The sequence below is a fragment of the Kogia breviceps genome, chromosome 4 (genome assembly GCF_026419965.1).
Source record: "Kogia breviceps isolate mKogBre1 chromosome 4, mKogBre1 haplotype 1, whole genome shotgun sequence".
NCBI lineage: Eukaryota > Metazoa > Chordata > Mammalia > Artiodactyla > Physeteridae > Kogia > Kogia breviceps.
Window position 1 is genome coordinate 31754720 of NC_081313.1, and position 18054 is coordinate 31772773.

The following is an 18054-nucleotide window of genomic DNA, read 5'->3' on the forward strand; positions in this document are numbered from 1 at the left end:
ACCGATGCCTCATTATCTCCCTATCTCTAACTCTCACTTGTTGCTATACTGAAAGGCAAACTTAATAATCCATAATCTATTTTTAAGTCCCCATTTTCTTTTCGGTTGTTATGGGGACTGCCCTCAGCTCTTAGAGGCTGCCCTCAGGTCCCTGTCATGGGCAGGTCAATCATGGTTATTTGCTACTTCAAGACAGGCAGCAGTCTCTCCATAATCTATTTTTAATATTTCAAAAACTGTGATGGAAACAGTATGTCTCTGGTGATAAAAACTTTTGTTGAATCTCATTTTAAATGAAAAGTTTAATTGGCAATAACATATTTGGAATACTGAAAACAGATAACATGTATCTTCAGTTTGGAAAACAGAAAGAAAAATTATGTAGTTAATTAATTACTCTTTAACAAATAAAAGACTATTTGGTAGACGAAGTATTCAAAATAGCAGGTCCTTGGAGAGGGAGTAGAAGAAAATATTTTATTCTGTTTGGGTAGTGATAAATACTGGGGATAATTAATCTGTCCTGGGTGTTACTATAGTTATAATCCTGTTGAAAAATAAGTCTTATATTATGACACAATTAGAGGACACAATATAACTAAATTAATATCCAGTTAAATCCTATAGAGGTTCAAAGGAGAGATCTATATTGGCTAGAGTACTTGTAGCAACATTATGTGATATGACAAGTTTCAAATGAAATTATAGAATACTGTTCCACAACCATAAAATAGATGTCTAATAACCTTAGAATCTACAAAAACTTTCACATTTGTTTCTAAACAGTATTTTTCATTAATCAAAAATGTTGAAGAAGAAAGAAGAGGAAAGGGAAAAGAGGTATAAGAAACTGATCTTCCTCAGTGAGAAAATTCTAACTTCTTATGATATTAATTTGTATTTTAATACTTATTGATCTATTATTATACTTACAAGGGGCTTGTAAGAAAAATTCCCAAGAAAATAAGGCGTATGTAATGTATTTTAAAGAGCTGGCTAGAAGCCAGACCAATTGGCTTCCAGGGCCAAATCTGCCATTAATAACTGTTACCTTGGCAAACCAATCCTCTCTGTGCCTTAGTTTCCTCATTTGTAAATGAGGATGTATAGGATCCTATGACTTCTAGAATTTCAAGTATAAAATTCTATTCTATGAATCTCAAGTGTAGAGCTATGAAATGGATATTGGTAATTTAAAGTTTTTATAAATGAAATAACTCTTCTTATTTTTCAGGAAAAATATACACAAAGAAACTCTTAAATTCTGTGTAAATCAGAGAATACTTTTCTCGTAAATCAGTGAGTAATCAATGAGGGAAAAGTCACAGAATTTAGTCTCTGTTGAAATACAAGTTTTATCATCTTTTTTGCATGATAGAACATACATATATAAAACAAATCAAAGATCATAAGTAGGTAATAAATTTTTAGAACTGCTATAAAAGAATTAGAGAAACACTGAGTTCTCTAAGGGAAATATTTAAAATTTCAGCTGAGACTGCAAGATGAATATAATATAGAAAGGGGTGGAAATGAAAAGAATAGGATAGAAGCAGTGATCACAGCGGTGGTGGAGGGCAGCTTGTCTACACATATAATGGCATAATGAGACGGGTCATAATTGGCTGCCCCAAAAGTGGGCTTTGAATGCCAAGATAAGCAGGTTGTGCTTAATACCAACAGGATTTGTGGGCCAGTATAGGTATGGAAATTTGGAGAACTGGGTTCTTCATGCTGGTTTTGACAATATCTTGCTGTGTATCGAGGGCAAGTGATTCCTTTAAATGAATCCCTTTCAGCTATAAAAAAAAATCTGATACATTAATCTCATATTGCATGAATAAAGAAATGATATATGAAGAAAATAATGGCTTAATTAGGCAGGCAGTAAGAAAAATTTAAGTTGGATAAAGAGTAGCAAGAGCTGACTAGTGTGAAAATAATATAGATAATGAGAGAGACAAGAATCTGGAAGGATTGACTGGATTAGAGCAAGAAAGAGGCATGAAAAAATCAGAGACATTGAAAAAGAACCAAGCAAACAAACAAAATCTCCTAAATAAATGAAATAGGTGAAAGAGAAGTAACATGAGTATTCCTTAATTATTCATAAAGCAAGTTATCCTAAAGCAACAAATATTTTTGCTTTTCCTTTAAAAAACATCATTACTTTCACAGAAAATTTTAAAACTGTTCTGAATGCATACAAAGAACCCACAGTGACCTAGCAATTATATTATTAATGTTAATTTCTACTAGCTCAGTTGCCAAGATGTTGCTGGAAAAAAAAGAAATATGCACTTCAGCTGTTAAAAGTATCAGTGAAATTACAGTTCCTCTGGCCAATAAAGGCCACTGTTCATTCAGCAACCTTGCTTTCCCTTTTACTCTAACTGCTTTTTGCTAAACCAGGGAGGAATCCTGTGACATAACTCTACCTTTGAGCCTGTATTTTACCACCAGGTACAAGCAGTTTTCCCGCCCTTGAATCCACAAATGATATCTGCCTTCTTCAAAAGGTAACAAAATAAAATTACATTTTTGTTATGGCATTTCTGAATTGTTTCAAGGGTCTGTTTATTTTTACTGGGCTATTTTATAAATTAAATTGTAACTTGAACAAAACACTGTACAAAACAGAAATAAAATATTTAGTGAATAATTCAAGGAAGCTGAATTTAATTTAATCCATTTGGGGTTCTTTTTTCATCTGAACACAGTTTCTAAGGCATCAACTCTCAAAGTGTGGTCCAGAAAACTGAGGGTCAAGAGGATATTTTCAGAGATTCTGCAAAGTGAAAACTATTTTCATAGTAATTCAAAGACATTATTTGTCTTTTTTACTCTCACAAGTACATATGAAAGTTTTCCGGAGGCTCCACTGCATGTGAAATCACAAGAGACTGAATACAAAAGCAAATATGACAATCCACGTATCTTCTATCAGGACAAACACTACAGAAATTTGTATAAATCTAAAATAATGTCACTCTACTCATTAACTTTCTTTTTGGAAATTATAGTTATTTTTATAAAAATATGTTATTTATGTTTACTTGTAATGAACTTATTTTTTAATATGTTAATATATTTTTAAATTTCTCACTTTTAATTCCTAGTATGATAAATACTGACATGTATATAACTCAAATAACCAAAGAATTATTCTAGGTTCTTCAGAAACAAATTTTGCTTTCTTATCTTGAATTCTCAAAATCACGCAGTAGAAGAGATTGTATGTATAAGTAAAAAACATAAACCAAATTTTTATATTTAAATATGAAGAGTGAAATCACGGTGCCAACATCACAATTTACCCTATAACAAACATTTTTTAAATCTATCTCCAATATCACTCTTAACTAGAACTGCAAACTTCTTTTAAGACAACTCATCCATTTACTTCTTCCTTACTATGGTCACCTGTGGGTACTATTACTAACCATAGGCTGAACAACTGAAGAAAAAGGAAAAAGGAGATCTAGCTAATGCACAAACTCAACAGTCTGCAATTCTGGAGCATACACTGTATTCAAAGGTGGGAAAAAAGGAGAAGAGCAAAAAAAAATGTTAAATAATCTTAGATGTTTTTACAATAAAACAAACATAGACTGCATGAGTCTCATGAATTTTTAAGATGAAACATGATACTTTATGATGAAACATGATAAAATTCTTACACAAACTGTACCCTAACCAAATTAACTCTCAGTTTACTCTATTCCTCTGCCATTAGAGCACCACATCACATTAAATAACAATTAAATAAAACTCCTGGAAGGCCTCTCATTAGAAGCATTATGGATTATCCTCAACACCCTCTCTTGGAGAGTTTAAATTTTGACCTTTTATCCTGTACAATGGCCTGAATTGTTTATTGCAAGTGCCTACTGATGTATCCAAATTCATCTTCAAAACAATCAGCCTGTAATTATTTTTGACATTCATTTAATAGAATTAACTCCAAGCATATAATTAAGAAAAAATAAGAGTTGGGGGCAAGTAATCCTCCTTCTCCAATAACATATCAAAGCAGTAATTTCATTTATATGCCTACTGCAGGAAGAAATATTCTTTACAATAAACATTTTATAAAAAATACTGACCTAGCTATACCCAATCACATTGAATAATTACACAACATACCTATGCTTACCTTGAAGTTTTAATAGACCTATTTAACTCATATATAATTTTAACAAAATAAAAATGTTTAATGAGAATTCAGTCTTTCAATTTTAATAGAAAGATTTCACAGTCTGAATCTAAAAATGTAAAATATGCTTCACATGAAAATCATAAATCTGCCTTTACTCTCAGACATAGAGCCTACCTTTCTGACTAATCGAAGTGCTTGTGTCCTCTCTACCTCGTTGCTCTGCTGTATGTCAATGCACCTAAATAATACATAAAATATTTAATTATTGATAAAAATCTTATTAAACAATTTTTTTTGTATAATACCATGATCAGACCCATGTTCATGTCAATATAGTATTTGTAAATGTTAATACAAATTATTTTTCAGTACCAGCAAATATTTATTTAATTTAATATCTCTAGTGATACTTATTATAATAAAACATTTCAAAACTATTTCACTTAAAACTCCAGGAAAGAATAATATAGTAAGTAATCTATAGAATTATATACATCTATACAGAAATAATAAACATTTATAAAGCAAAATATCAGAAATCTACTGAAAAAATATTCACCTATCTTTGATAAAGTTCACAGATATGTTATAAAAATTGTGAAGGAAAAATATTTCAAAGCCTGTGTTTTAGTTTAATTGTGATTTTAACCAGAGCCTAAGTTTTACATGTTATAACTAAGTTAAAAGTGTTATATTAGCCACAATAATTCTATTTTACCAAAATATAATTTGAAATGTGACTGTACTTCAAAAATTAATGCTCATATATCACTTAACTGACATTTCTCTGTAAAATTTATTAAATTATTCAATTTCTAAAGAGTCTTTGGTTTATGTGGAAGAATAATTCATTTTTACTTATGTTTAGACAGTTCACAATTCTAATCAATACTTTATATATCAATACATAGATAATTTGCTATTCAAAAGCATTTCTGCTATCTAAATATAATTAACCTAAAACAACTTTAATAAGAAGCAAATAGACATATAATTCCATTTCTGGCCACAACAGATCAGACCAATTCTCCTGCCATAAGTAACTATAAAGGCTAAATATAGTACTTTGTAAAGCAACTATTAAAAGGGCAATGGATAATAATCCCTGGAAAGAGAAGCACAAGCTCCATATCCACTCTTTGTCCCTGGGGACACTTGCCAAGCCCCAGTTTTAGGGGAATAGAGTCCTAAAAGAAAGCAAAAATCTTCCTGTACTGGAGAGACAGACTGAACTTTAGGGCAACCAAAGTGGCTGGGACTTGAGGGAAAAAAATCTCAAAGAAAAGAAAATAGGAGCATACGCAAGAATCTGCGTGCCATCCCCTTTCCAATGCACTTGCCAATTTCTATGTTGTACAAATGCAGAGTTAAAGTCCAAGAAACCAAGCAAAAAGCTACTGCTGAGAAGCCAAAGAACTGAGCAGAAATTTTAGCATGTACGTAATATTCTAAGAAAGATGTTAGGGCTCAAGGCTGGTCGGGATGAAGAGGTTCTGCTAAATATCTACATTTTCACTTGAGACTCCATATAGCCACTTCCTAGAACAAAGGCAAAGGAAAAAAACAAATTTTAACACAATCAGTGTGATAAGCCAACATTCCAGAATAAAGCTTAACTCTTTTAAGAGAAAAATAACATGATCCAGAGCCAAAAACTTTTAACATACTATGTTCACATCCAATCACATATAATATGAGGTATGTTTTAAAACAAAGGGTCAAGTAACCAAAAACCAAGAAAAGAAAATGATAATAGAAACAGAACACAGGTGATTCACATACTGGAGTTGTCGTAAGAGGGCTATAAATACTATGATTATTATGCTCAAGAAAATAAAGCAGAGACCTAGAATGTTTAAGTAAGAGTAAAATATAAATCACAGAAATACAATAACTGAAATTAAAAATTCAAGAGACTGATTTACTAGAAGGATGGAGGACTATAAAAAAAACAGGTAAGTAGAAAGTAACAACATTGAAGCACAAAGATTAACAACAACAAAGACTGAAAATACAGTAAGGGCATTAGAGACATGTGGCACAGTGAACAGATTCAACACTCTATAGCTGGAGTACCAGGGGATAGGAGAGAAAGTAACAGGAAAAAAACCTTTAAAGTAGCCAAAGGAGAAAAAGAAGCAAGAAGAAGAGAGACAACTTACTGTTCAACAACAACAACAACAAAAAATCCAGAAGACAATAATTTATTTAAAGCATTGAAAAATAGTAACAGGTCAAAAAAATAGCCTTCAAATGGGAAGGGAAATAGAGGATTTACAGACAAATAAAATAGGAGAGAATTCAACTCCAGTATACCTACACTGTGAGAAAACAGTAAAGGAAATTCAAGAAAGTGACCCAAGATAAAAGGGTGGAAATGCAAGAAGGAAGAATATTGGAACAGGTAAATAACATAAGTAAATATCACTAGTTCCAATTTAATACAATAACAGGACTATCCTGTGGGGTTACAAATATATATAGAAATAAGGCAGAGGGGAGCTGATGGTCAAGCTGCAAGAGGTTTCCTGCATTGTTCTGGTTGTAATAAATATGGTAAACCTTAACATATCAAGGATAAATGTAATCTCTAGGGCAACTGCTAATAGAAGAAAAGGCTTTAAAACCAAGACATTAATAGAAGAGGAAACAAATTCTTGATTATTCCCAAAGAAAAAAAAAAAGGAGCAATGCAAGACCAAAGAATAGACGTGACAAACAGAATATGAACAGCAAGACAGCAAAGTCAAATATATGAGAAAACTAATGGTAAGATGACAAATTCATAAATATAATTACATTAGATAAAGTGCATAGACCCTGCATATAAAAAACCACTAGACAGTCTAATCCAATTAGAAGACAAAGATGGTCAAACTAGATTTTTAAAAAATCTATATGATGTTAACGGAAGAGAAACTTAAATGTAAGAACAAAAAAAGAGAAAAGTGAAAGGACAGAAGAGGATATATTGTGCAAGCCCTAAATAAAAGAAAGTTAGTATAGCTATATTAACATTAGATAATATGAACACTCATAAAAGAAGCATTACTAGGAATAAAGAGAGACATTTCATAACTATGAAAGGATTAGCCCAATGAGAAGGTTTAACAATTGTAAATATGAATGCAAAAACAAAGCTTCAAAATATATAAAGCAAGAACTGACAGGGGGACTTCCCTGGTGGCGCAGTAGTTAAGAATCCACCTGCCAATGCAGGGGACACGGGTTCGAGCTCTAGTCTGGGAAGATCCCACATGCCGCAGAGCAACTAAACCCATGTGCCACAACTACTGAAGCCCTCGTGCCCTAGAGCCCGTGCACTGCAACTACTGAGCCTACGCACTGCAACTACTGAACCCATGCTCCACAACAAGAGAACCTACCGCAATGAAGAGTAGCCCCCGCTCGCCGCAACTAGAGAAAGCCCACGTGGAACAACAAAGACCCAACACAGCCAAAATTTAAAAAAATTGAGTCCATAATATTAAAACTTCCTAAAAAAGAAAACCCCAGGGCCAGATTCGCTGGTGAACTCTACTAATCATGTAAGGTAAAAAGCAGTATCTTACATAAGTTCTTACATAAATTCTTCTAGAGAATATAAAAAGAGGGCAACATTTCCTTAGTTGTTTTATAAACATACTCTTGATACCAAAACCAAAAAGGATATTAGAACAATGGAAAAATATAGGCCAATCCTCTTATAAACTGCAAAAATTTTTCCATAGAATATTAGCAAACCCAATACAGTTATATGTAAAATAAAAAGACATCATTAAAAAGTGGTGTTTACTTCAGGAACGCAAACAAGGAATAGAAAGAAATCCACTAAGAGTCTACAGCAAGTATCATAAATAATGGCAAAATACTGAACACTTTCAACTTGAGTTCAGGAGCAAAACATAGTTATCCAATTACCATTTCCAGTCAGTGCAACATTCTAACCAGTGCAATATGGTGAGGAAAAGAAAAATATAAGGATTGGGAAGGAAGAAATAAAAGGGTCATCATTTGCAATTAATGCTAATGTACATAGAAACTCTAAAATAACCTTAAAAACAATTAGAATTAAAAAGTGAATTTAGTCAGATCACTGAGATAAGAATATACAAAAACAAAACATAAAACGCTACAATTATTTTTCTATATATTAGCAGCAAAAACTATGAAAAAGAAAAATTTTAATTACATTAATACTATATCATCTAATACATGCCTTAGAAACCTAACAAATATGTGCAAGACCTCTCTGCATAGAAAACTACAAAATGCTGAGAGAAATTAAAGTTCCAAATAAATAAAGGTTTGGAAGATTCGATATTATTACGATATCAATTCACCCCAAATTCACACAGAGCTTCAATGCATTTACTATTGATATCCCAGAAAGTTTTATGGAAATGGACAAGTTGATTTTCTAAAATTCACATGGAAATACAGAACCCAAAATAGAAGAAAAGCTGGAGGATTTATACTAATACATATCAACACTTATTGTCAAGCTGCAGTCATTTAAAACAGGGAGAGGGCTTCCCTGGTGGCGCAGTGGTTGAGAGTCCGCCTGCCGATGCAGGGGACACGGGTTCGGGACCCGGTCCAGGAAGATCTCACATGCTGCGGAGCAGCTGGTCCCGTGAGCCATGGCCGCTGAGCCTGCGCGTCCGGAGCCTGTGCTCCGCAACGGGAGAGGCCACAAACAGTGAGAGGCCCGCGTACCACAAAAAAAAAAAAAAAAAAAAAAAACAACAACAAACAGGGAGAAAATGGAGCAAGAATAGACAAATAGACCAAACAAAGAGAATAGGGAAAGCAAAAACAGATCCATACTTATCAGTTACCTGACTTACAACAAAAATGAAACTAATTTAGACATGAAAGGAGAATCTTTTCACTAAATGCCTCTAATATTTATTGGATATTGATAAAAATAAATTGTGACCTGACATCTATTTCAACATATACGGAATAAAAGCTTTAGAAGAAAAAACAGGATATTATCGTCCAAAGAGCCCAAAAACATTAACTATAAAATAAAAGACTGCTATACTGGATTTTATTAATTAAGAAGAGTAAGAAGACAAGGTAGACTGACTTTGAGAAGATATTCTCAATACATACTCAAAAGGAATCATATCCAGAAGACATCAAGAACTCCTACACAAAAAGATAGACAATCCAGTTTACAAATGAGCAAAAGACAAAGAGGATATCCAAATAGTCAGCAAGCAAACGAAAGGGAAACAGAAATTAAAACCACAATGAAACTCACAATGAAAACCACAGCAGAAAAGGGTATAATTAAAAACTGAAAAGAGCAAATGATGATGAGGATGTGGAGGGACTGGAACGCTCAAACATTTCTTGTAGGAGTGTAAATCAGTACAATCACTTTGGAAAACTGTTTGGCAGTAACTACTAAAGTTAAATATACATAAAACTTATCACCCAGCAATTCCACTCCTACATATATACCTAAGAGAAATGAGTGCACACATCCACCAACAGACTTGTGCAAGAATGTTCAGGGCAGCTTTATTCAAAATAGCCAAACACTGAAAACAACCAAGAAAAAAATCAACAGAATGGATTAAATAAATTGTGCTCTATTCACAACATAAAATACTACACAGAAATTTTTTTTTTTTAATCAACATGGATAAATCTCACAGATAACACCGAGGAAAGAAGAGAGTAATGTATACTTCCAATATATGATACTCAAGAATAGGAAAAACTAGGATGAAAAAAGTCAGAGTAATGTTTACTACTGACTGGGGACACAAGGGAACCTGACTGGGATGCTGAAAATGTTCCATATCTTATTCAGGATAATAGGGTACTTGGTTGTATCTACCTGTAAAAATTATCAGGCTTTACACTAAAAATCTGTATACTTTATGGTAGGTAGGCTAAAACTTAATACACAATTTTAAAAAACATATAAAAACATAGGGAGCTCTAAGAAAATTACCTAGCTATTAAATAGTCCACTTTCAATTTTAGCACCTTCTGCAGAATACTGGAGTCTTGGATGAGATACCGAAGAGCTCGTAGCCCTGCTGCCCGCACTTCTTTTGCTTCATTCAATAAAGCTAACCGCAAGCTATATGAAAACAAACAAACAAAAAGTCTTGCTGCATGAGTTTCAAATACACATAAAATTATGGTACCAAATCCTTCCTCAGTTGAAATAAGCAAAGCTACTAGTCATTTTACATATATAAAAATCATTCACTGTAAGCCATGGAACTTCACTAATGTTATTTTTAAATTTTTGCCTCCTTGGTATATTCCTACCAATCAAGAAAATGTTAAGAGGTTTGTTCTACCTTCTGTAGTTTATTTTATATAAACAGTGGGAAATTAAATATGCCTTTTTCAAGTTGTATCACATATGTCTCTACAGTCTATCCCCCTCCAGCTACCTACTTGTTCCACTTCTCCCAAAGAATCATTGGTTTAAACCAATAAATAAAAATACTTTACAATGACAGTAGGAAGAAACTACTTATACCAATTTTAAACGATGCCAAAACAATGGCTATGAAACTGTAACATTATGCCTCTCGTGGGCTTGAGCAAATCAAGTTTGCCATAAGCACACTGTGTCTTAGGTGAGATCTAGAGATAACTGTACAGGTTCTTCTTCCTCTTGGGAATAATATGAGAACTTTTATTCTGCGATTTAACTTAAAAGTTTAGACTGTAGAAGTCCCAGGTACTTTTCAACATTAGCTTTGGTTCTTTATATTTGATAATTACAAAATATCAGTAAGAACAGGATAACAGTTAAAAACGTTGGAGATTCTAATTTTTCTAACATTCAAACAACTGTTTCTATAAAATCAAAACAAGGTGTTATACTCTATTTTTAGTTTAAAATTACTAAAACTGAAATTACTAAAATCCAGGAGGGATGAAGAAGCAACTGAACTATACTTACCAAATTATGATATCCTCATAGTTAAAACCCAGTTTTTCTTCATTGAGGCCAATATCACAAAGCAGCTGTCAGAAAAACAAGTATCATAAACATAAGCATGTATTTTTGCTTATTTACATACATTACTTTTTTAGACTAGAAAAAAAGGTATTTTTCTCTAATAAAAATTTGAAAAATATATGATTCTACTGTCTAAATATGATTTATTTCTATCATCTTATCATTCATTTGACCTGACAGTTCTAGGTTTCTTGCCTTTGTCTGAATTAACCAGTCGTTTTTTATTATTCTTTTTTCCCCCTCCATACTCTTACTGTTTTAAAAACTATTCCTGGGACTTCCCTGGTGGTCCAGTGGTAAAGAATCTGCCTTGCAATGCGGGGGACATGGGTTCGATCCCTGGTCAGGGGACTAAGATCCCACATGCCGTGGGACAACTAAGCCTGCGTGCCACAACTACTGAGCTCATGAACCTCAACTAGAGCCCGCATGCTGCAAACTATAGAGCCCACGCACCACAAACCACATAAGAGAAAACCCACACGCCACAGCTAGAGAGAAGCCTGTGCGCTGCAACAAAAGATCCCACAGGCCTCAATGAAGATCCCACATGCTGCAACTAAGACCTGACGCAGCCAAAAATAAATAAAATAAATAAATAATTAATCTATTTAAAAAACTATTCTTTTAGTGGTTACCATAGAGATTACAACATGCATTTTTGACTTATTACAGTCTAACAGAAATTACTACTTTACCATGTTCTCAATAATATGAGACTCCAATACCTCAACTCCATTTACTCCTCTCACCTTTCACTTTTTGTTTTTTCTATCTTTTAAGTCCCATAAGACATTATTTTTGTTTTTAGTTAATATTTAGTCGATATCAATTTATATTTACTCTCAAATTCACCACTTCCATTATTCTTCACTCCAGTGGTACCTTTATGGGATGTTCTCTCTTCTGCCTAAAGAATCCTCAGTTCACTTTGTTGATCTGTTTTATTGGTATCTTCATTTGTTTTATAGCCAAGGTTGTTGGCAATGGATTTTTTTGGTTTTTGTTTGTCCAGAAATGATTTTTTTTCCACTTAACGTTTTTGGAGGACATTTTGCTGGATTTATATAAATTGTTAGGTTTGCTCTTTTCTTAAAACAATTTCAAAAAAAAAAAAAAAACAATTTCAAGATGGCTTCCATTGTTTGTTGAGAAGTCTGATATGAGTCTTACTGTTGGCTCCTTTGAAGGTTTTATCCTTTTTTTCAGACTCCTTTCAAGATTTTTTTATCTTTGATTTCAGCACTCTTGCTGTTCAAGGGTGGTTTTATTTGCATCCCTGCTTAGGGAAAACAGAAATTTCCGAATCTCTAGGTTGATATATTTTATCAGTTTTAGAAAATTCTGTTATCTCTTCAAAAGTAGTTTTGCCCAATTCTCTCTCCTCTTTTTCTGGTAATTCAAATGTTCGATCTTTTTGTGTATACCACAAATCTCTAAGTCCTCTTTTCTGTTTTCTCCTTTCTCTTTTCTTTCTGTCCTTCAGCTGGGTATTTCCTATTTATCTTCTGATAAGTCTAATCTTCTATTATACCTATCTAGTGAATTTTTAATTTTACATATCGTGTTTCCATTTAACTTTGTACACATCCAATGTCATAATGAAAAAAATCTTCATTTTTCACCTATTTTCACCATAGTTTCCTCTATTTTCTTGATATATTAACTACATTTTAAATATTTAAAGTGCTTATCATCTAAATGGATATGAATGATATAGATAATCTCTGAGTCTGTTTTTATTATTATCTGTTTTTCCTTTTGTTCAGGTCATGTAGTCCTGTCTTTTGGTGGATCCTACAATCTTTGTACATAAAAACTTGCAGAGATTCCTGACTACGTTATCTTTCTTCACAAAGGGTTCATCCTTCTCTTTGTCAGGCCAATGGACAATGGTGAGTCCATATTAGGCTGCTGCCCTGGTAATACTCAGTCTACCTATGATTTTTCCCCCAGTTTCAACTGAAAGCTTGTTGTTCAAGGGACCAATCTCAAAAGGATGACATGTCTCATTTTTGTTTTTATAAAAACACTAGAAAGTCCACCCTGATTTTCAAAGATTTTCTGCTTAGGATTTTTTATTTCTCATCCCAGGATTCAACAAATAAATGTACTGAGGGGAGAATCTCCTTTTACTTGATTTCTCCTGTTTGATGGTCTCCATCAAAAGCTCTGTGCTGTTTTTCCCATGTTTCAGCAATAGGACTACAGTCTAAATTTTTAGCTTCCTGTCCACATTCCACATTAGCCAGTATCCCCCAGGTAAATGTTGCTGGAGAAGTTAGATCATCTCCACAAGATTCTCTCTTCTCTGAAGTCTTGATTCCTACCCCACTTACAGCCAGAGTAGTTGCCTGATGCTTTCAAATAGGCTTTCCTTTTCTTTTTTTATTAAGAATACTGATCTAATACTAGCTATTTGCACCCCACCTGGATGACAACATATCATATTGATCTAGTCTGAGTTTTGAAAACTGACTTATATCTAAGTTACATAAAGCCTCTCAAGTTATTTATTGGGCCTAACTGAAAAGGATTAAAGAGAAAGTTGATCATTTCATTAACATGAAGGATCAGAAGGGTCTTCAAGTGCTATTATTATTATTCTTCCTCAGTATGAAGTTATGAAGTTAAAAACCAACCAAAGTGACCAGCACATCTGCCTCTGTGAAAAGCACAATATTGTAGCAAAAAAACTAATGATATAAACTCACTGTTCTATTGGTAGGCTCCTTGAAAAACTTCCTGTCCAATTTCTTCTTCAGAGGCAAATAAAAAAAAAAAAAGAAAGATGTTGCAAATAGAACAGGGTAGGGGATAAGAATACAGGAACCCTCAGATACTGTAACATTTTCATAGCAGGGGAAAAGACTATAAAAATGATCACTTTATGTGGCAGGAAACTGCTGTGTAAATAGGTAAATAGGCAAAACAAGCTAAAAAGCTTTTCTTTACAGGCCTTTATCCAAAATGATTATACTGGTATTCCTATAAATTCCTTAAAATTCTGAAATATGATAAAGAAGGTTTAGAGTGTCAAAGAGTATGAAAAAATTTTTATTTATTGTTTATATTGTGTTTTGTTATACAATATTGTAAGTACTTAAATACTGAGAAGGATGAGACTTTTTATACATATGTATATCAATAGAACTAACACACCATAGTAAAGCAATTATACTCCAATAAAGATGTTTAAAAAAATAATAATAATAATGTAAGATTTCCTAAGCTTGGGGACAAGACAGGAAATTTTCTGTATCTCTAGAAAACCAATGGCATACCTAAAATTAAAAGTTAAATAACATATTAGTCAAAAATATTTGGAAAAACATAATAGGCAAAAGGTTTTTTGGCCCTATATTTGTTTGCTAGGGCTGCTGTAACAAATACAGCAAATTTGGTGGCTTGTAAAACAGAAATTTATTTTCGCATGATTTTGGATGCTGGAAGTCCAATATCAAAGTGTCTTGACAGAGTTCCTTTATTCTGAGGGCCTCCTCGCTCCTTGGCCTGTAGATGGCTGTCATCTCTCTGTGTGTCTTCACATGATCTTTTCTATGTGTGTCTGTGTCTTTATCTTTCCTTATCAGTACATCAGTCATATTGGACTAGGGACCACTCATATAATTCCATTTTACCTTAATTACCTCTTTAATGGAATTATCTCCAAATAGAGACACATTCTGAGGTACTGGGATAGAACTTCAACAAACAAACTTGGGGGGGGAGGGGGCGGAGGATGGAGCACAATTTAGCTCATAACATTCCACCCTCACAGCAAAGTAATCTTCAGGACCTTATAATGTGAAGGTCTAAACAAACTGCAGAAAGATTTATCAGAAGAGGCAAATAAAATACACAAAGAATTTACTGAAGAAATAAAACTGATAAATAAACATGACATATTTCCTATTTCCTAAAATCTGAATCAAATACATTGGAAAATGCCATTTAAATAAAGCTTACCAAACTGGTAAGAAACCGTTTTTTTTTGCCGTACGCGGGCCTCTCACTGTTGTGGCCTCTCCCGTTGCGGAGCACAGGCTCCGGACGCGCAGGCTCAGGGGCCATGGCTCATGGGCCTAGCCGCTCCATGGCAATGTGGGATCTTCCCGGACTGGGGCACGAACCCATAGTCCCCTGAATCGGCAGGCAGACTCTCAACCACTGCGCCACCAGGGAAGTCCCAAGAAACTGTTTTTTAACATGATTATACCAGGTAAGAAAATACACTGTTGATGGAATTATAAACTAAACACATACTGTAAAATAAATTGGAAAAATGCACCAAAATCAGGACCTGCTTTTGGTGATTTATATTAATAATTTAAAATATAAAGTAGGTTCAAGCACAAGATCCTTATGACATAATTTACAATAATAAGGAACTAGAAACAAAATGCTCATAAAGGAGGAACCTTATGAAGATGTTAATATTACATAATACTGAAACACAAGGAATAACCTGCATAATGTACTGGTGAGTTAGGGAAAATATTCTAAAAGATATACATTTTTTAAAAATATATACATTTTAAAGGTACATATTTAAAGAAGTCTATACATCAACATTTTAACATCAAAAAATGAAAGTACACTAATAAGGACCTGCTGCATGAAAAAAATAAATAAAATTCTAAATAAATAAATAAATAATGAAAAAAATCTGAAGTACAATCATAGGTGATTTATTTTCCTTTCTGTGCTTTTCTGTATTTTATAAATGTTTACAATGAATATCTATTACCTAATCTGGGAAGGGTTATACATACAGTACAGTATTCATAAATAGTAACAGAAGTACCATTTATTGACTATTAATCTTGTCAACCCTAGAAAGTAAGTAATATTTTGGTAAATAAAGACTACTGAGGCTAGAGATGGTAATATGACTTCCAAACACCACAAAGCTATTAGGTGGTAAAGCCAGAAATCAAACCAAACCAGTCTAAGTCCAGAGCCCAGTGAAATGTGACTGTACTTTAGTATTAAAATTATCTACATGGGAAAAGAAAAAACAAAAAGAAAAAACAAAAATTTACATGGGGGAAGGGGGTGGATTTAAAAATAGAATAACTGAACATTACCATCTTATTTCATTTCTCCAGCCTCAAAAACGGCATGAATCAAGAGTCTGGAGAACCACACTCTGGCTATAAACACATAAAATGAGTAAGTGAATTTATTATTTTTTTTTCCCAGAACAGCTAACTAGAAACACACACACAAATATTGCCCATTTGAAAGGATTAAAACACACACAAAAAGAACCTTATCACTACACTATTAAAAATAATTTAGTATTCATTTGAGATTTCCCAGATATTTCAGATAACTAGCACTGTCACTACATGGTACCATATATTAATGAAAAAGAAAAATAAAAGGACTCCTTAACATGGTGTTATCACTTAGATCTTGGAGGTATTCTAATTCATAAACTTAAAAAAAAATTCTAAGCTTCATTTTTCTATTATTAACATATAAGATACTGTGCTTTTAAAATGGGAGAAATGTTGCTTTCTTAAAACAACTCCATTTCTAAAAAGGCAGTGTTTCTTTCCATTCTTCTGCTACAGTTTGTTAATAAAATGAAATGCTTTGAAACATAGAAGTATGAAAAAATCTTACCCTGTCAAGGGTTAGTTTCTCCCCTAAGTATGTACTTGGTTCTCTTTTCCTGCATTTTCTTTTTCACACTTACTAAATATCCTTGCAGAAAACTATAGATTCAGAGAAACATAATTTCAAAATTACTCCCCTTCTCAAACCACAAAATGTATAACCGTTCACTATTTAACATTGCTAGAATTAGCAGTTTTGTTGAAAAGGTAAAAATTTTTTCAAAGTTATTATTATGATTTCCGAAGACCACACACAATTTGGAAATTATTTAGAAAGGAGTTTCATTTTCTGCTACCTAATATAAATGTATTTGAACTGCAAGAAATGTTTCTGAGAAAAATGTCCACTCAGTTGGAAACTGGAAAATCACCAGTAACAACTAAAAAACATTTTGCAATGAAACATAGCATATTAGTCATAATCATCTGCCTATTTTCCAGGGACAGTAAGAGATATTAGGGCTATGCTTTCAATGGTGGCTAAATTGTGCTGTCATGTTGCTTACAGAATTATAGAAGAGGGTCTTACTAATCAGTCTTAAATGAAAATATCCCTTCTGAATTAGAATTATCCCAAGTAGAGACTTAATTTTCTATATGCAAATAATTCACATATATCAGGAATAAGAAATCAGAGAAGGGCTTCCCTGGTGGCTCAGTGGTTGAGAATCTGCCTGCCAATGAAGGGGACACGGGTTCGAGCCCTGGTCTGAGAAGATCCCACATGCCGCGGAGCAACTAGGTCCATGAGCCACAACTACTGAGCCTGCGTGTCTGGAGCCTGTGCTCCGCAACAAGAGGCCGCGATAGTGAGTGGCCCCCGCTTGCCGCAACTAGAGAAAGCCCTCGCACAGAAACGAAGACCCAACACAGCCAAAAATAAATAAATAAATAAATAAATATTTAATTAAAAAAAAAAAATCAGAGAAGACATTGATAAGATTCTAAATTTTCAATTATCAAAGATACATTACTCTTTCACTTTACTCTTTCACTTTTAATCACCAGGAGTTCACCTCCTGGTTAAGCTTCAAAATATTAGGAATAAGAATAAATTATTTTAATAAAAAATGTTTGTAGTGATTGACTACCTTACTAATCATCTACTGATTTAAATAAACAAACCCTACAAATCCAACCCTTTAACTTTTTTTTTTTTAACATCTTTATTGGAGTATAACTGCTTTACAATGGTGTGTTAGTTTCTGCTTTGTAACAAAGTGAATAAGCTATACATATATACATACATCCCCATATCTACT

The 18054-nt window shown here is 33.2% G+C and overlaps 1 protein-coding gene across 12 annotated transcripts in view; it reads right to left on the bottom strand.

The window, feature by feature from the left end:
* Positions 1–18054, bottom strand: part of RICTOR (RPTOR independent companion of MTOR complex 2) — a 122430-nt gene that overhangs the window by 63097 nt on the left and 41279 nt on the right. For 7 of the 12 annotated variants that reach the window (XM_067030893.1, XM_067030891.1, XM_067030897.1 and 4 more), the window contains 4 exons: positions 13880–13924; positions 11106–11170; positions 10134–10265; positions 4334–4397 (listed from right to left, as the gene is read on the bottom strand). In XM_067030893.1, the coding sequence (XP_066886994.1) occupies positions 4334–4397; positions 10134–10265; positions 11106–11170; positions 13880–13924 (306 nt within the window). The remainder of the gene's footprint in view (positions 1–4333; positions 4398–10133; positions 10266–11105; positions 11171–13879; positions 13925–18054) is intronic. The other 5 variants (XM_059060229.2, XM_059060227.2, XM_059060232.2 and 2 more) reach the window with 2 other exon arrangements.